The 20,305-nt window shown below is 45.7% G+C and overlaps 1 protein-coding gene across 7 annotated transcripts in view; it reads right to left on the reverse strand.

Annotated features, from left to right (window-relative positions):
- The window catches only part of DEPDC5 (DEP domain containing 5, GATOR1 subcomplex subunit), a 169,392-nt gene that overhangs the window by 30,097 nt on the left and 118,990 nt on the right, over positions 1-20,305 (reverse strand). For 6 of the 7 annotated variants that reach the window (XR_012244323.1, XM_073629252.1, XM_073629251.1 and 3 more), the window contains exons 30-33: positions 19,175-19,394; positions 18,956-19,077; positions 18,759-18,858; positions 18,526-18,588 (exon numbers count right to left, since the gene is read on the reverse strand). Coding sequence is in view for 6 of the 7 variants with exons in the window: in XM_073629252.1 (XP_073485353.1) it covers positions 18,526-18,588; positions 18,759-18,858; positions 18,956-19,077; positions 19,175-19,394 (505 nt within the window). In the remaining variant the exon portion in view is untranslated. The remainder of the gene's footprint in view (positions 1-18,525; positions 18,589-18,758; positions 18,859-18,955; positions 19,078-19,174; positions 19,395-20,305) is intronic. The other variant, XM_073629256.1, reaches the window with a different exon arrangement.

Here is a 20,305-nt window from a genome sequence, read left to right on the forward strand (position 1 = left end):
CGCTGTGGAGGGCTCTCTAAGGGACATTGTGTCCGGCCTACCTACAAGACAGGACCTGCAGGAAATGGCTGCATCCATAGTAAATGCACTTTCCAGGGAACTGCATGACTTGCCCCAACAGGTGGACACAGTAGAAGAGAGGGTCACTGTGCTGGAATCCTCTACATCCACATCTGACGCCTGCATTACCGCCATAGAACAGGAGCAGCGTGGCTTTCGCCGCCATCTTATTGATATACAACTAAAGCTAGACGACGGCGAGAACAGGAGCAGGCGCAACAATTTGCACCTCTGTGGCATCCCTGAAGCCACCATGGGGCCAGACCTACGCGCAACTGGGGCAGCTATTCTAAATCAGGTGCTTGGGAAGCCGCCTGCTGCAGAGTTGGAGCTGGACAGGGTCCACCGTATCCCAGGTCCCAGGACACCCCCTGCAGATTCCCAGGATCCTGAAGCCATGGACCTCCCACGGGATGTCCTATGCAGGGTGCACTTTTTCACTATTAAAGAGCAGATCATGCGCGTGGCATGGGAACGTGGCCCAATTGACTTTGATGGGGCATCAATCAGGATCTACCCGGACATCTCCAGGCAGACAAGAGCAATGAGAGGCCTTCTGAGACCGCTGCTAGAGGTAATCCGGTCGGCGGGGGACACCCCTTCCATCTCATCGTGCGGAGGAGAGGAGCAGAATTCTACCTACGCTCACCAGACCAACTCCCAGCCCTGTTCAGTTTCCTAGCCAAGCCGGCTGTTAGTGTCCCCAACTGGTTTGACTACCTGCTGTCCCTGGAGGCCCTGGGCCCACCTCTGCCCAGGCCGCAACGTGTCCGTAGACCGCGCTCACGTGCCACTAGCCGTGAGACTGTTAGACCTCACCCGAGGTCTTCCGAAGCTTAACTCTCCATCCCATCCTAAAGACTGGTAAGACAAGATGAACATTCACACTGCATCACCTCCCTGGGTATCCCAAGAACATTAGAGCTTCCCCTACAGGAGGTCGGGGAAACCGTTTTGATAGGCAATATCCCAGGCCCGAGTTGACTACCATACATAATACAAGTTCAGGATTCTTGTCCCCAGGATGTGCCTTTGAACCCCTCCCGGGAACGACGGGTTGTCAACTGACTCTTGCTGACCTGCTGGGGGAGGTGCTGGGTCAATTCAGTCTGCCGGTGACCTGGGCCTGCTCGCCGCTTCTCCCATACGGACTCACTACTGGTGGCCGGCTGGGGGGGGCGGACGCAGTGGGGGGGACAGCTGGCGGGCCGTTAATCCCGGCACCTCAAGATGTTATTACCAAATCCTAAATTCTCCTGGACAGGTGGGCTCCACATTCTTAGATATGAGCCCTGGAGGCCCGGTCTGTTTCCCAGCTCCCCCCCCCCCCTAATAGTTTATTGGTTTATCTGACTCGCTACTAGTCACCTGGGGTGCCCCCGGGACCCCTTCCGCCCCTTGGCTCCCCTCAGGAGGATATGCAGGTAGCTACGCAGTGGGAGGGGGAGGGAGGGGTAGTTCTATGGCGTTCTGGTTCTATGGTTTTATAATGTGTAATAATCCCCAGGGACATGACAACTGTAGGTAGCATGCTCTGTCTGTTATGTTTTGTTAAGACACTTATAACAGTATATTTCATTCTATTATCATCTTATTGTTTTACATTTGTGATGTTGGTTCTGATCCCGCCTTTCAGGACTCGCTTCGGTATTCATCGTTGCGAAGGTTAAAGACCCTTGGTCCTGACGCTCCGGGACATGCCGTGAGGCGCCATCGTGGACCCTGCCGGCAATATCCTGCGATTGCATTGGTTATGGGGCTCGGTATGGCGCCCGTGGGCCTCCCGGAGACGCAGTCACCAATTGGTCATGGCGGAGGGTGTTCGGCAGCAAATGCGGCAGGTACCTTTCAGCAAAGGTTATGTTTTGTTATGTTAGTTCTCATATTAGAAACATTATGATTCTCAGAGGCGCTATTCCCCCACATCTCCACTTTCTATGTTCACTCAGATTACTGCTTAAATACTACTTATTCTCGAGTAGATCTCAACGCACTTTCCACCCCCACATTACGGCGGTCCCCTGACTGGACACTTTAAGTGTGCAACAGGGGCCCATAGTTAGTCTACGACAGGAACCGTTTACTCCCCTTACCCCATCCCTCTTCCCCTCCCCTATTTTCACCTTACTACTCCCCTCTCCCTTCTCCCTGGTCTATTCTTTTCTCTTTTTGACTTCTGTCTGAAGGGGGTTCTGTATTTGGGAGTCTCCCATACACATACTGTCAACCATTTCCCTGCCAGAAGTCACAATGGGTCACCTTAAGATCACCTCTTTAAACGTGCGTGGCCTCAATACACCGGAGAAGCGCTCGCAGCTACTGGCTGATCTGCGTAGGGGCAAAACTCACGTAGCTTTTCTGCAGGAGACGCACTTCCGTGCAGGTTCTATACCTAGGCTGACTAATAGGGCCTTTCCTGTAGCATAAAAAATATAAATCAAAAGTGCTGCGCTGGTCCAGTAAAGTGTAACTATGTGATAGTGTGCGGTAAAACAAAATATAAAGAAAAAATATAAAGAAAAAATTGGAGGGGTGTACGGGTAGTATGTCTGTCTGCACAGTATCCTGTGAAAAAAAACCCAGCGATGTAAAAGGGTGAATATCTATCCTGTATCGGTGCAGTGTGTGCAGGGAACCATTAGGTATAATCCTCTTGCACACTTAGTGCTAATAAAGCTTGTGCAGATAAACCTTAAAGTGCTATAGTGTCACTGTGCAACCCGTATCACAGTGACACTATAGCACTTTAAGGTTTATCTGCACAAGCTTTATTAGCACTAGGTGTGCAAGAGGATTATACCTAATGGTTCCCTGCACACATTGCACCGACACAGGATAGATATTCACCCTTTTACATCGCTGGGTTTTTTTTCACAGGATACTGTGCAGACAGACATACTACCCGTACACCCCTCCAATTTTTTCTTTATATTTTTTCTTTATATTTTGTTTTACCGCACACTATCACATAGTTACACTTTACTGGACCAGCGCAGCACTTTTGATTTATATTTTTTACACTACCCATGGGCTTTGTTTGATCCCATTCAGTGTTTGCAGCTGTCCATGTGCACCACTGTTTTCCAAGGTAGCGCAGGAATAATTTATACAAATACTTTCCTGTAGCATACCACAGTGTCTCTCCGATCTCCAAGTCAAAAGGGGTCAGCATCATTTTGGCCGGGTCGGTTCCATGGGTATTCGAGGCACAGCGGGCAGACGAGCAGGGTCGCTTTCTTCTCCTAAAGGGGAGGGTGTCTGATGTGCAGGTCACGTTCGCAAATGTCTATTTCCCTAATGTGTATCAGTTTATGCGCAAGCTCCTCTCTGAGCTCCTGGAGTTCTCAGAGGGGATGCTTATCTTTGGCGGAATAATGGACCCGGCCCTAGATGTCTCACGAGGAGCCTCACACATGTCCTACTCGCGTCTGAGGCGCCTCAAGGCGGACCTCCAAACCCTACACCTAGTCGACCCGTGGCGGTTGCTTCACAACCAAGACAAAGACTATACCTTTTACTCCCAGGTGCACCACACCTACTCACGGCTAGACTATCTGCTGCTGTCACATAAGGATCTTGACAAAGTGTTATCAACGTCCATAGATGTCATATCCTTCTCTGATCATGCACCGGTCCACCTGACTCTTCAATTGGGGTCAATGAATAGGTCCCCCCCCCCCCATCTTGGCGACTAAATGAAGCACTGCTTCAATCAGAGGACACCCGTGCGGAGATACTTAACGCATTGCGGGATTACTTCGCTGTCAATGAGGGGTCGGTTCCCAACCCCCTTGTGGTCTGGGAAGCCCACAAGACGGTTGTGAGAGGTGCACTGATCAAAATAGGAACCCGCCTCAAGCGAGATAGACTGAAACGCACTGAGGAACTCCTAGCATCAATTCACAAACTAGAGAGAACACATAAAGCTAGTCTTGCCCGCGCAACCTTCCGAGATCTACAGAAGGCCCGTGAGGAACTCTGTACACTGCTGTTTCATAAGACCAAACAGAAATTAGCGTGGGCGCAACGTACAATGTTCGAGTTTTCGAACAAACCCGGATCACTCCTGGCCAGAGCCCTGCAGGGCCCTCGCACGAAAACTTATATCCCCCACATACAGTCATCCTTAGGACGGAAGCTAAATACCTCTTCAGACATAGCAGAGGAGTTCCGCTCATTCTACACAGGCCTCTATAATTTGGAAAAAACGCAACCCATGGACCCCCCTTTGGAAGGCAGGCATTCCCCCCAAACATATGTGGCTGCCTCAGGCATGCCATCTTTACCAGAGGACGTGAGGGAGGAGCTGGAGGAACCCCTGACGGTAGAAGAACTGGGGGTGGCACTAGCCTCCTCAAAACCGAAAAAGGCCCCTGGCCCTGATGGTTTAACCCCAGTGTACTACAAAACCTTTTTCGACACACTGTCGAAACCTTTGGTTTCTGCCCTTAACACCCTTACGGAGGGGAACGCCTTCCCAATAGACACCCTAAGGGCTTATATCTCCCTCATTCCAAAAGAGGGTAAAGACCCGACACTTTGTGGGAGCTATCGTCCAATTGCACTCCTGAATTCGGATCTTAAACTCTTTGCCAAGATCTTAGCCAATAGGCTGCTTCCCCACATACCGAGTCTGATACACAGAGACCAGGCAGGCTTTGTGCCGCTACGTGAACCAAGAGACAACACTATCCGAGTTATCAATCTGATACATGCGGCAAAGACCACCAAAAAGGCTCTTCTCCTGCTGTCTACCGACGCGGAGAAGGCCTTTGACCGCGTCGACTGGTCCTTTATCCGGGCTACTTTAGAACATATAGGTCTTCGCTCATCCATGTTACAGTGGATACTCTCCTTGTACACTCGCCCCACTGCATCGGTTAGGGCAAACGAGACGAGATCGGACTTCTTTGATATCCGAAATGGTACACGACAGGGATTCCCCCTTTCCCCTCTGATCTTTATCCTGTCCCTGGAACCCCTGTTGTGCACAATTAGGGCAAACCCCGACATTGTAGGCTACCCGAAACCCTCAGGATCCCATAAGGTGGCCGCCTTTGCTGATGACCTCATCTTTTTTCTGACGTAACCACTTTCTTCTCTCCCCAATCTGTTACAATCCCTCCAAGAATACGGTACTCTCTCCTCGTTTCAGATCAATTTAACCAAATCCTCCATTCTTAACATAACGGTAGAAACAGGAGTTGTCCAACGTATACGCTTGTCCTTTTCATTGAAATGGGCAACCAAGCTTATACGATACTTGGGAGTTGACATCACATCAGATCCAGCGGAATTGTACTCGGCCAATTTTGACCCACTACTTCTACGCCTTGAAACTGACCTCCTACACTGGCACTCCCTGACGCTGACGTGGTTCGGCAGATGTAGTGCCCTTAAGATGACTCTGTTGCCAAGGGTGTTATACCTGCTTCAGGCACTCCCCATCCGACTGCCTCCAACGTTTTTCAAACGAATTGACTCCATGTTCCGGGCATTTGTCTGGTCCCACCGTAAACCACGAGTCAGACTGCAACTTCTCCATCTGGCGAAAAGTAGATGGGGGGGTGGGCTTACTACAGAGCGGTCCACCTAACTAGGTTGGTGGATTGGCATTGTCACGCTGAGGCGAAACATTGGGTTGCAATGGAGGAGGAAGACTCCGGGGGTTCGGCCAAGAGTTGGCCCTGGATCACAACACCATTGCCCAAGGGAATCACAGAACACCCCACTCTGGGCAGTACCTTAACGGTGGTCAGAGATGCTTTTCGGCACTCATCTGTGTCCCCGCAGCCGTCCCCCATGGTGCCGATTCTGGGTAATCCGGAATTCTCACCTGGATTGCAGAGCCCACAATTTAAGCGACTCGCAATGGGCACCAGGCTGTATCTACACGACTTCATATAGCCCAATGGCCAACTTTCCTTAAATGTCGGGACGGTGGTGACTGACCCTCCCCTAGATTTCTGGAGCAGCTTGCAGCTGCGGAATTTTTTACGCAGTTATCTACGGAAACCAGGTATTACCCGCAAACTAACTGAACTGGAGCTCATTTGTCATCGTGGGGAACCGATACGACACTGCCTTTCACTGATATACTCATCCATAACCCAACCAGAGGAGGGATACGTACCCTTGTTTCTCACTAAATGGGAGGGGGAACTTGGAATACAATTCACTGATGTACAGAGACAAAAAATTCTATACTTTGCCCAGAAATCCTCAATTGCGACTAGGGTTCAAGAAACTTGTTACAAAATCATGACACGCTGGTACAGGGTCCCTGCCATCCTACATCGCTTCTTCCCTCAACTGCCCAGCCTCTGTTGGCGTTGTGGTACTGAGGAGGGGACGATGTTACACATCTTCTGGTCATGCCCCAAACTTGCCCCTTTTTGGCTAGAGGTGGCCCGCACAATCGGTCACCTCACAGGTGTTTCCCTGGAGGGGAACCCTGCAGCCTGTCTGCTCCATCTGTCAGATCGACCCATTAAAAAATACAAGACCCCTCTCACCATTCAACTTTTGAATGCCGCAAAGGCATGCATTCCCCTGTGCTGGAAATCGGAGAGACCACCGGCGAAATCCATGTGGTTTACTAAAGTAAATGAATTAAGGGATATGGAGGATCTCACGGCTACCCTACACAATAGGGAGGAGACCTTTCGGGAAACCTGGAGACCCTGGCAGCACTTTATATACACGGAAGCATAGCTTCAGGAAATGGCGCAATCCAGCAATCCAGCTAACTGAATGAACATGATCCACACTTCAGGCGGAGGTCAATTCAATTCACCTCATATTTCATATTCTCATATTTTCTGTACTCTTTTTCTCTAATATCTTAACTTCCCCGCTTCTACTCCCCTTTCTGTTCCCCTTCCCTCCCTTGCCATCCCTCCCCCTTTTATCCTGGTATATTTCTCACCTATCCCCGGGGATATTAGTCTCTGTTTAACGCATTCTCCTGCATGGGTTTCTCTACGGCCAGATACAAAGAAAATCTTAAAATCAATCACCTTTTCAATTAGGTCCCATGTCTGGGTTTCATAGCCTTTTAGATCCCCACCTTTACCATCCTTACGAAAAAATATTATCTATCACTGAGTGATGCAATCTACCACTTAAGGGAATCAGTATTGAACCAAGCAACTAAGACCCCAGAGCACCTCCAAGGTCCTATCCTCAGGCAGTAGTGTTATGTTGGGGTATAATCCCTCCAAACTGTGATTATGGTGCTAATCTAAGTAATCAGATATTCTGACTCAGCTGCTTCTGATATCTCGGGTTATAAACTTACTCCTGTATTCCATATGCTTGATTCTGACACTGTTGTATAAATGATTATGTAACTGGTTGTACCTGCTCAGTGTGAAAATAAAGGAATTTAAAAAAAAAAAATCTGAAATATACAAGGAAAAGAGAGCGCACGGCTGCCCTAGTGTAATTCCATGTTAATGATACAAATGCAAAATCAAACAATAGAGGATTGCACTCACAAACATGGGACTTAGATCGCATGTACAGCAGGATGCATGTCTCCCTTCCAGGCCTGTATAACTGGGTTGGCTCCCAAGACCTGAAGAAGGAGGCCACGCCTCTGAAACATGTAGTCTTGGCAACCGTTTTTTGTTAGCTAAAGAGGAGACATCTCACTCACCTTGTCCTTCCTCTCCGGCCGCGAGTGACGTCACGCAGCGCTGGCTGGACCGTGCGCGTGCCCTACAGCAGACACAGCCTGACGCGATGAGGAGACAGAGTCCGCAGTGACTTCTCACACCATCATCACTCCTTCTTGGGAGCCATCCCAGTTATATAGGCCAGGAAGGGAGACATACATCCTGCTGTACATGCGATCTAAGTATCATGTTTGTGAGTGCAATCCTCTATTCTTTGATTTTGCATTTGCATCATTAAAATGGAATTACACTAGGGCAGCCGTGCGCTTTCTTTTCCTTGTATATAATCTGAACTCTAAGATGTTGATGACAAGCTTTGTTTTCCACCATGACCATGTTCCTTGGATTGTTAGGGGCTGGAAAACTGCTCCACAGCCTGAGAGACTTGTGTCTATTATGATAACCTTTCAGTGACAGGGCTAGGGTGGTGATCCACCAAGATAGGGAATTCCTTGCTTGGCTGGACAGAAGCAAGGGTAAATTGAGAGAAGGAGCCTGTTTATTCCAGGTTGAAAAGATGTTGAGTTAAAGTGAATGGGTGAAAGGTACTGCTTCAATGGGGGCTACCGTGAAGCCTAGAACTCTCATGGAGCATCTCACTGTGGGATGTCTCTTGGATTTCAAATCTCAAGTATGTACTCTTAAAGAAAGAACCTTCTTTTCTGAAAGAAAGACTTGCTTGGGACGTGCTCAGGACCAGACCCAAGTATTCCCAGCAAACAGATGGCTGGAGAGCAAATTTATTGAAATTGATCACCAAGCCAAAAGGCTCAGAGCAACGTTTTTTGTCCTGTGTTCATTTTCTAATAGCTACAGGAGAGGAGTCCTCCTTAATATGGTGGCAGTCTGGGGAAGAAAAATCTTATGTAGATTCCTCCAATATTACATCAATATACCCTTCATTCCTAGTCTTGTGGGTAGGCATATTGGGATCTGACTCCAGTCGGGAGACAAGACTAGGAGAAGGGGCATTGCTTTTTTGAGCCCTGGACAAAGAGGGCTGTATTAAAAAAAAAAATGTCAAACCAGAATATTCTTATATGTGCCCGCTCTACCATGTACTTGCATGAGAGTGTATTATGTTCTCTTTGTAGTGCTTCCTTTGTGTGAAATACCTGGTGTTCCTGCCAGTCCCTCTGCTCTCCTATTAAAAAAACTGACCCCACTAGGCACAAGACCACAGCGTGGTCAGGTTTCTAGCTATGCCAAGAACACGTCCTCCCCCCTGCATAGCCATTTACTGGAAAACACCAGTGTGCTGCTGTTTCTCCACCCCTGGCTCTCTAAGATCCTTATGCAGCTGAGAACAGAGATTATGTGATCATGTATAAAAAAAAGTAGGAAAAAAAGGTAGTTATTTATGATGTTTTTATATTTATACACAAATGTTTTGCTTTTCATTTCTGTTTTTAACTTAATACGTTGTTTTACAAGGCGTGGGTTTATATATAAAACTTTTAGATCGTAATCTATCCGAGAAATAATGATATAGATGCAGAACAATGAAAAAACTGCTCAGTAAAAGGTGAGGGTTGCCACCATCCCTGTTGTTTCTAAAATGTATAGAATTCCTCTTATGGGATTTTAGGGGCAACCAGAAGCAACAAAAAAAACATTTCTATAAAATTCTCAGGTTTATTACAAATATTAAAATATCAAAGATCCATAAAAACATTTGTCAAAAAGGTCCATGTCCCCATGCACAAGTTGAGAATTATATTTGTAAGATCATATTATGTGGTACTCCCAGGCAGGTTCCTGCTGTTTTAACCTGATTTTGTATGATTCACAGCGAGTCCTGGGAAATATTTTTTGTTGCTTCTGGTTGCCCTTAAAATCCCAGAAGAGGAATTCTATACATTTCGATATAGATGCAGAAAATATGGCTTTTGTCAAGTAGGACACTTATATGTCTGAAATAGAGCTAAAATCGGATGCAGAGATCAAGGTTAGGACCAGGTCCTTCTCCAGTGCAAGTGAGGCATCGAGCTTGAATGTTGTTCAGGCCTTAGGCAGGGAACGAATGGTCGCCTGCAATTTTCCACAGGCTCCCTTTGATCTGCTTTCTGCCATAGCTAGAAGTGAGAGTACTCCCCTGTGGGGTATCCACAGAGTAAGGCACAGAGTTTAGAGTAATGCCCCGTACACACGGTCGGATTTTCCGACGAAAAATGTGTGATAGGACCTTGTTGTCGGAAATTCCGACCATGTGTAGGCTCCATCACACATTTTCCATCGGATTTTCCGACACACAAAGTTTGAGAGCAGGCTATAAAATTTTCCGACGGAATTTCCGATCGTGTGTACATAAATCCGACGCACAAATTTTCCGATCGTGTGTACATAAATCCGACGCACAAAGTGCCACGCATGCTCAGAATAATTAAAGAGATGAAAGCTATTGGCTACTGCCCCGTTTATAGTCCCGACGTACGTGTTTTACGTCACCGCGTTCAGAATGATCGGATTTTCCGACAACTTTGTGTGACCGTATGTATGCAAGACAAGTTTGAGCCAACATCCTAGGATTTTGTTGTCGGAATGTCTGATCAATGTCCAACCGTGTGTACGGGGCATAACAGTGCACCGAAAAGTATGTGGCAACCGAGGTGTAGACCATCTTGTAATTAATTCTCAAAGTAAAAGTGCAGGAGGAAGCTGAGATTCTTATAAGGGCTCTAGGTGGAAGTGGCGTTAAAGTGTGCAACTAGTGGTGTAATGTACCACATGGTCATCCACCCAAGGCTGAGCTCTAAGTGGTTGAATTTTAGCACCGAGTTTGAAAAGTTTACCCTGGGAGGTGAATATATTCCAAACACAGCCCTGTTTTTACATACTGGTCAGAGATACAGGGTGACCCTGCCTTACCAGTCCACCATACTGGACTGTATATTAAGTCCAGGCTTTGCCCGTCACAGTAGGCATACCCCCGATGTGTGTATGAATACTCTGCCTGTGTCCTGCACTATATGATTAAGATAAAAACAAATTACTACTCACTCCACTTGCAAATATGCCTAAAAATATCCCTGCTGCTCTAAAAAAAATCATTATATGGATTTTTGTAGTTTCAGAACTATCTACAGTGTTATACCAGGCAAGATGCCTGATATTTTACTGTCTACTGTCACTGCAAAGTATTAGGATAAAAAGGTATGCAATACAATTATTTACAATGTCATCTCTTGTTATTTTATATGATACACTTTAAAGCTGAACTCCAGGCAGATAAAAAAAAAAAAAAAAAGACACATTCTTTTTTTTTTACTTTTTAACGCTGTTATTTTAATTCCATAGGGCCTTCCCCTTCTTCTCTTCCTTCCGTACTTTACATGGGATATCCCATCTTCTCCAGCCAAGGTTTCCACATTTTTTCAAATTCCTTAATATTTCCTCTCCTTGCATATACTACTTTTTCCTTCCACACTGTTTCGGTCACAATTCTAGCCCAGTCTCTCACCGAAGGGGGTTTCTCTGCCTGCCATCTCTGCGCTATTAATTTTCTTGCTTGGAAAAGACACCTCAACACTACTTTAGTTATATTATTCGCAGGGGGCGTGGCCTGGACTGGCATGGCGTGAGGAGTGAAAGTCGGGAGCTCCGCTAGCCGATTATCCGACTATACCTATCCTGGATTAGAAAATCCTTCTTGCCGTCCACTCCTGGATCCCTTAGCCTCTCCTGCACACGGGGAACATGTCACCGACAAAACCGAAGACAGATCCCGCCGCTAAACTGGCTAAATATCGGAATACAGACAAGGAACAGGGGGGAGAGAATGGCGCCGGCCCGTCCTCTAACACTGACACGGCTACAGAGGACACCGCACGTGTACTGGAGGCAATCTCAGATTGTAAAAGCACGCTGACGAGCAAAATTGAAGAGGTCAAGATCGATGTCTCATTGATTCGACAAGACCTGCAGAAACTGAGGGACCGGGTGACAGAAACGGAAACCCGCATCAGCACCGTAGAGGACGAGTTGCCGCCACTCCAAGTCCACACTGAGCTCCTGCAGCACCAACTTAACATGGTGCTTGCTAAGCAGGACGATATGGAAAATCGTCTGCGGAGGTGTAACCTACGTTTTGTTGGCCTGCCCGAAGGCTCTGACCCCCCTTCCTTTTTGGAGAATTTGCTCATAAACACTTTTGGGAGAACGGAATTTTCCACCTCATTTGTGGTAGAGCGGGCACACAGACTGGCGGCGAAGCCTCCTCCTCAAGGCGCGCCGCCGAGAACCTTCATTGCTAAAATGCTAAATTTCAGAGATCGTGACGCCGTCCTCAGACTCACAAGACTGAAGGGTAATATCCCTTTTCAAAATGTTGAAATCAAGGTATTCCCGGATTTTTCGGCGGACGTCCAAAAGAAGAGGGCTCTCTTCACCGAAGCGAAACGTCAATTGCGGATCCGCCATTACACGTATGCCATGCTTTTCCCCGCGAGACTACGGGTGGCTGATGCAGACCGAGATCACTTCTTTGACACTCCGGAGGCGGTGTTTGCCTGGTTGGAGAACAGGGCGCCTCTGGGTCGAGAACCAGCCTGATAGCCACGGTTCCCCACCACATTATACCTGACATGAAACGGACCTGGAGGATATTTTGTTTCCTGAACAATTCGGCTATATAACTATGCACAGGTACCGTACAATTACCATCGATGGCTATTTTCTCCCCCTCTTTGTGTACTAAATGCGTGTGAATACTCCTCACACATATAAGTGGATCACTCCTCGATCAGTATTTCACTTCTGACTGCCTTATCCCTCCTGATGATCCATACTCCCCGTGTTGCCCAAACTACCCGCGCTCCCAATTGGGGGCCTTGGATGTATACCCAGTGACTAAACATAGACTTAGACCGAATTTTTCTATATCCGAAAGGCAAGCGGTCACCCGCCGGGACACTTGAAAAAAAAGGGACTTTAAGCATTATGCCCCCTGATTCAGTGATCTCACTTTTTTTGCTAATGCTTGTTTTACAGCGACATGTCGCTCCCCTAGTTGCGGGTATCCCTAAGAAGCCCGCTGTTTTTCAAGTATTCTGTAACGTTCACTATGTTTATTGTTTATCACAAGTATGGTTTCCCTGGCATGCCCGGCTCCAGCAAACTGCATTTGACAAATACAAGATGCATTGTTCACCCGGGTACGCCAGAGTTTGGTTGCAGATCCAGTTGGACTGTTCTGACTGGCTTTATGTTTGGTATATATGTCATATGATGAAAAGTAACAAATTATGGTGTATGGCTGGACTTATGGAGGATTTGCACTGGGTTGGGCTACAACCCAAACTGGACATGCGATATGTTGCCGGGAGATGCCGGTCCTACCCCGCCGCACTCACGTTTGAAGGGTGGTGGGAGGTGGTATGGGCCTCCCCGATTTTGGGATGGCCTAGGCTACCTTGGGCGACCTCTGTTCGGCAATTCAGTATTTTGGATACTTGGCACGCCGGAGGTTAAAATGTCTTACATGGAATGTAAGGGGTATCAGAGCAAGACCTAAACGGATAGCAGTCCTCTCATACCTTAAAGCACAGCGCACAGACCTTATGGTACTAGTGGAGACCCACATTACAGGCCAGCTTCAACTGTCACTCAAAAAGCCCTGGGTGGGATGGTTATACCAAGCGCCATATACCGCTAACTCCAGGGGTATTGCTATACTAGTGGCAAAGACAGTACAGTTTGTGCTACTAACTATTAAATCTGATCCACAGGGCAGATTTTTATTTTTGCACGCTAGGGTGAATAGTTTGGAATTGCTAATTATGGCCTTCTACATACCCCCTCCTTTTCAATTTAACGCTCTACATGAGGGGTTGGCGTTTATGTCTCACTATCCCACTGTGCCCGCACTGTGGCTTGGTGACTTTAACAATATTATGAATGCTGAGCTGGATCGAATCTCGATGACACCCCGGGGAGATCCATCCCAATCATTCACTAGATTTGGAAGGACCATAAATGACCTGGCACTTATAGATACCTGGAGGTACCGCAACCCAACAAGGAAAACATATTCGTGTTTTTCCACATCACACAACACCATGTCGCGAATTGACCTTATTTTGATATCACGCACCCTCTCCCCCCTGTTAGGGGAGGTGGAGTTCAGTCCACGCATATTATCTGACCACGCCCCATATTGGATTACACTGAAAATTGACTCACCCCCCACAAAATATAACTGGAAGCTTAACCCATTCTGGATGAAGGTCATCCCCGATCTGGAAGAGGCCGCTTCAGAATGGGACTTTTTCTTCCACACAAAGGCACGGCACCCTTTGGCGTGGTCTGGGACTCTTTTAAATCCCATGCCCGCCTAATCCTCTCCCATCGTATCTCCCGATACCGCAAAACATCCTCGCAAATACTCAGACAAGCAGAGCAATCCTTACTAGTAGCAGAAAAAAACTTCCCTCTACAGACCATCCCTCTACACTTACGGCAGACCAACTAAAAATGCAGACCAGACTAGTTAATAATCTCCACTTTGAGAAAGCGGACAGGAAAATCTACTATAACAAACAAAGACAATACGAATGCGGTGAGAGGGCGGGTCGCCTATTGGCGTATTTAGCGCACTTAGATCATAGACCACCCACGGTGGTATCTCTTCGGACAGCCGCCGGCAGACTGGCGACAGGCCCAGGGGAGGTAGCCGAAGAATTTCGGTCCTACTACACATCACTATATTCTTCCAATGCTAATAACCCCACAGAAGAAATAATATCCATGTTATCAAGCATAGAACTACCTTCTCTCACTTTACCCCAAGTTGAAATACTTGAAGCCCCCATCACTGAACAGGAGATTACAAAGGCAATCTCATTGCTCAATCCATCCAAGGCTCCAGGAGCTGATGGATTACCACTAGAATTCTACACAACCTACAGTGAGACCCTCGTTCCCAAACTTCATGAATTATTTGCTTACATATTCGAGTCTGAGACCCTCCCCTCCTCCATGTCAGAGGCAAATATAATACTGATTCCCAAACCTGGGAAAAATTTGGAACTACCTGAATCCTACCGCCCAATATCTCTGCTTCAATTAGACAAAGATATTGGCCAAGATCCTGGCGCTTCGTCTCAATGTAGTCATCCACACACTGATTCACCCAGATCAAACTGGGTTTATGCCAGCTAAAAACACAGCGTTTAACCTACGTAGACTCTTCATGAATACCCAGGCTGAACATGATACCCTGGGTTCTAGAGTTGTGGTGTCTCTAGACGCCGCAAAGGTGTTTGACTCAGTTGAGTGGGCGTACCTTTGGGAATGCCTTAGAAAGTTTGGCTTCGGGCCTAAATACATTAAAGTTGATTAGACTGTTATACCAGAACCCTAGCGCCAGGGTCTTGGTCAATGGGAAAACCTCTGACTCATTCCCTCTCTCCAGGGGCACGAGGCAGGGATGTCCTCTCTCTCCACTTTTGTATGCCCTAGCAGTGGAACCCCTTGCCTCGTCTCTCTGAACACACTCGGGAATTAGAGGGCTGAACCATGGTAATTTGCGGGAGAAAATCAGCTTATGCGCTGATGATATGTTACTGTACCTGGCGGATGCGGGTCCTTCCTTACAGATAGCTCTCGAGGTGATACAAAATTTTGGTAGATACTCAGGTCTAAAAATCAACTAGTTATATTATTCGCTCCACCCATTCGCAATACCTCTCCCCTAGACCTAAAATACATAGTCTAGGGTCCATTTTCAGTCTTATGCTGAAAGTCTTATTTATGGTATCTAGGATTTCAGACCAGCATCGGAATAGTTTTGGGCACTTCCAGATCATATGTATCAAATCCCCAGTATCCTGACATCTAGGGCACCTGGCATCTACTCTCCACCCGAACGCGAATAGTCTTTTTGGTGTATAATATGTCCTACGCAGCAACATCAGATATGAGTCCTTCTGTGCGGGTGAGACTGACACCAGGTGTCCTCTCTCTAATATCCTTTTCCACTGCTCATGCGATATTTTACCAAGAGCCTCCTCCCATTTACCCCTACTTTTAAGCCTTTCCGGGCCCTCAATACTTCCTCCACATATATATGGGTACATTTCTGCTATAAATCCTCCAGACCTACCCGGACTCCCTATTCTTTGGTATATAGAAGAATTACTCCAAACCGGTCCTTGTTGCTCAAACTGAACATTTAGAGCGTGTCTTATTTGTAAAATGAATGTTTAGGGATTTCATATTCCTCCATCAATGAGGTAAATGTTTTTAAAACACTCCCCTCATAGAGCTGGGCCAGTCTATCTATCCCCTTTGTTTCCCATTCTTTTATTTTCCCTATCATTTCCAGTTCCCGCAAGTTCTTGTTATTCCAAAGAGGGGTGTATTTTGTCATACCACCCAATCCCCTTAATGCCTTTACTGTCTTCCAAACTTTTAATGTTAATCTTACCGTGGGGGTTCTATCGATGAAAGAATTTGCCTCCAATACCTCCACTACTGTCTTATGCGGTGCCCCTACTATCATTAATCCCCCATTTATACCTCCGCCTAGGTCGATGCTCGTTCCTAAATGCTGCAATTGGGCTGCTAGAAAATATCTCTGTGGGTGCGGCACCACAAGCCCCCCCTCCCTCCCTTGTTGGTAACTGTAGGGTTTGTAAATCTATCCTGGGCTGGCCACCTTTCCATATAAGATCTCTAAACAATATATCAATTTTTTAAACCATTTCCTATGTATCCATATTGGAGAGTTGTGCAACAAATACAATAACAGTGGCATCCACAGCATTTTAACCAAATTGCATCTCCCTGCAACCGATAATGAAAGACGCCTCCATATTTCAATGTTACTTTTAAATTTAGTTAAAAGGGGAGCTATGTTATTATTTATTTATTTGGATCTTTTGTTATGTATATACCCAAGTATTTCGTTATCTCAACTATTTCCATCTGGGTAATCTCTAATAGTGTTTGCTTCCTAATGGGGTCCACTGGCAAAAGTGCTGATTTCTCCGAATTTATAGTCAGACCAGAGAGTCTTCCAAATTCTGTAAAAATGTTCATCACCTGCCAAAGGGATTGCCCCGTATCCCCCAGGAATATGAGAACATCGTCCGCATATAGTGCGATTCTCTCCTCGCCAGACGTTCTCCGGAATCCTTCCATATTTCTATTTGATCTTATTGCAATGGCCAATGGCTCTATTGCCAGTGCAAAGAGCAGGGGTGACAAAGGACACCCCTGTCTTGTCCCCCTTTCTAGTTGGAACCTGCCAGAATAATCATTATTAACTTTTGCACTGGGACCATTATACAATATTTTAATTCAACTAATAAATGAGGGGCCAAATCCGAATTCTCTCAGCACTCGCCAGATATATCCCCACTCCAAGCTATCGAAAGCTTTAACCACATCTAATAACATAACAGCCCCATATTCTCTGTTGGTGTCTGTAGATTCAGAAATACCCTCCTAATATTCATGCTGGTTGATCTGCTAGGGATGAATCCTGTTTGAATGAACAAGTCTGGATATAATTTTATTTAATCTAGCTGCCAGTATCTTTGCCAAGATTTTAGCATCTGAACAGAGTAAGGAAATGGGTCTATAAGACTTTGTTTCCAATGGATCTTTCCCCTCTTTGTGCAGAACTATTATTGTGGCTTCTGTCATTGATGTAGGTAGCTTCCCCACTTCCTTCGCCCAGTTAAACACTTTAAAGAAGCTCCAGAAGCAATACCTTCCCGTAGTATCTGTAAGTTTCCACTGGGAGACCGTCAGGTCCTGTGGATTTCTGATACTGCTAGATTTATTTCCTCCAAAGTTATTGGGGCCTCTATTCCCTCTTTATCAATATTTCCAAAGAAACTATCCAATTCCCCCCCTCCCATGGTCCCCCACGATCTATACAGTCCATCAAAAGACACACATTAACGCAGCTCTGTGTTCATTATTATTTGTAATATGGTTTTGTAAAACTGCAACTAGTGCAATTGATATCAGCTTCTTCCAGTCTGTGTTTTGCTGTACAGGGATTAGGAGAGAGAGAAATCCCTGGGAGCCAAATGTGCAATTCTTTAATTGTGAAAGATAAAGGGATTGAGTTACTAAAATAGAAGAGTGCAAAATCTGGTGCAGCTGTTCATGGTAGCCAATCAGCTTTTAACTTCAGCTTATTCAATTAAGTTTGACAAAAAAAAAAAAAACTGGAAGCGGATTGGTTTCTCTGCAGAGCTGGACCAGATTTTGCACTTTCTAGTTTTAGTAAATCAACCCCAAAGTGTTGTTGTCCCTCTGATTGTAATCTGGGTGGGATGTGTAAGTCTCAGCACTAAATAGATAGTAACGCAAATCCTTTGACAGCTAAAACAACACTTATACATATTTTATTTGTGCATTTAGATGTTTGGCTGGAGTTTAGCTTTAAAAAATATAAAAAAAATATGCATTCACATGCAAGGCCCTATATAATACAGTTACGCACACAATGGCTATGTATTAATATTGTATAGACAGTAGGAGCAAGTACAAATTAGTCCATTAGTGCATACACATGTGCAAAGCCATAACAGCAAGATTCTCATAATACAAATACAATCACACCATTGGGGAAAATGTAAACATATGCATAAATACATATATAAAGAAAACTTACATATATAAAAAAAAGAACACTCTGTATATAGTTAGTGGTAGACCGTGCAACACTAAATATGTTGTGTTAAAGATAAATATAGGTTTTTTAATAATATATACTGGCTCATGCAAAGGCTTATGCTGTCACACAACAGCTTGTACCTGGGACACTAACCTGTGTGTTGAATGATGGTGCTGTACGTGGGCTGCGAACAAAATCCATAAAGAAGGCCCCATCCTGATTTGAAAGTGACAGTGCAGAGGGAGCCATAAAGAGATAGAGACAGGTTGAACCACGCACCATTACAATTTGGAAGGCACACAGGAATTAGGAAAATTGACTGAACAGAAGTCACAAAGCGCTATCAAAAGGTTAATAAAATTCTACATCTTGACCTTCTTCCTTACCTTACGAGGGCTGTCAACAGAGTTTGGAGTGACAGCTGGGTCTGTGGCCTGACAGGAGGCTTTTCCAGCATGAGCTAAGGCTTGTTGTTCCCCCAAACCCCTGTAAAAATGATATTATTGGTTTTACTTTGTTTTTTTCTTAACTTATTTTGAGAACAGTGGTTTTCATATGATTTTTGGCAGATGAGCCATCTTACTTCTGATTTGATTCCAACTCTAGAAGAGCTGAGAGTGCAGATGTTCCTTTCTTTGCTACTGGAGGTCCAGGGGGTTCTGGGGGGTGGGTTGGAAGTTGCAGTCCTTTCATACCGGTTCCCTTCTAAAAATACAATAAAGACACCAGCACATCAGTAAACATTTAAAATATATGTTCCATATAATAGTAAAGCAACAAGATAAAAAGAATAGTAAGTTACTCGAATCATCCGGTCAGATCTGTGACGCCTGCGGATGCGATTCAGACACTCCACAAATCGCAGGAAGCCATCTATTAGTTGTACTTCTTCTTGCTCAGATCTGGGGCGGTCTCCATACACATCACAACGCTGCTCCCCCTCGGTGATGCGCTTGGTGGGTCCAACACAAGAGGGAAGGAGAAGAAACCGAGTGCGCCAGAACTTTAAAGACTCAATAAGACTACACAGGAGGAGGCAGAGTTCATAGAAATAAGAAAATAAGACAACAAATATTATAAATATATATATACACACATACATACATACAAACACACACACTGATCAGCCATAACATTATGGCCACCCATCATAACCACCTAATATTGGAGTTGCCACCATAACAGCTCTGACCTGTTGAGGCACGGACTCCACTAGATCTCTGAAGGTATGCTGTGGTATCTGACACCAAGCTGTTAGAAACAGATCATTTAGGTCACACAGTCGCTGCTGGCTTGCCTTCTTTCTATAGTGAAACCTGATGTCATCTCCCCAGGTAAGCAATGCACACATGCACTCAGCCAGCCACATGTTGTACAAGAAAAGTGATTAATCAGACCAGGCCACCTTCTTCCATTGCTCTGTGGTCCAATTCTGTTGCTCACATGCCAATTGTAGTTGCTTTTGGCTGTGGACACAGGTCAGCATAGGCACCCTGACTGGTCTGTAAATACACAGCCCCATCCACAACAAACTGTGATGCATTGTGTGTTCTGACACCTTTCTATCAGAACCAGCATTAACTTTTTCAGCAATTTGAGCTACAGTAGCTCTTCAATTAGATCAGCCTACAAAGACTAGTCTTCACTCCATAGCTATTACAATTTGGACCTTGTCAAAGTCACTCGAATCCTTACGCTTGCCCATTGTTTCTGCTTTCAACACATAACCTTTAGGGACATGTTTATTTGCTGTCTAATATATCCCCCCCACTTTCAGATGCCATTGTAAATGAGATAATCAGTTATTCACCTTGCCTGTCAGGGATCATAATGTTATGGCTGATCGGTGTATAAAGCATCATTAAATTCACTTGTGTATTCCTTCTACACTTCAGTTTTCAGAGAGCTCAGGTTGGGTGTAAAATTGATGATC

This window comes from Aquarana catesbeiana, linkage group LG01, assembly GCF_042186555.1.
Source record: "Aquarana catesbeiana isolate 2022-GZ linkage group LG01, ASM4218655v1, whole genome shotgun sequence".
Lineage (NCBI taxonomy): Eukaryota > Metazoa > Chordata > Amphibia > Anura > Ranidae > Aquarana > Aquarana catesbeiana.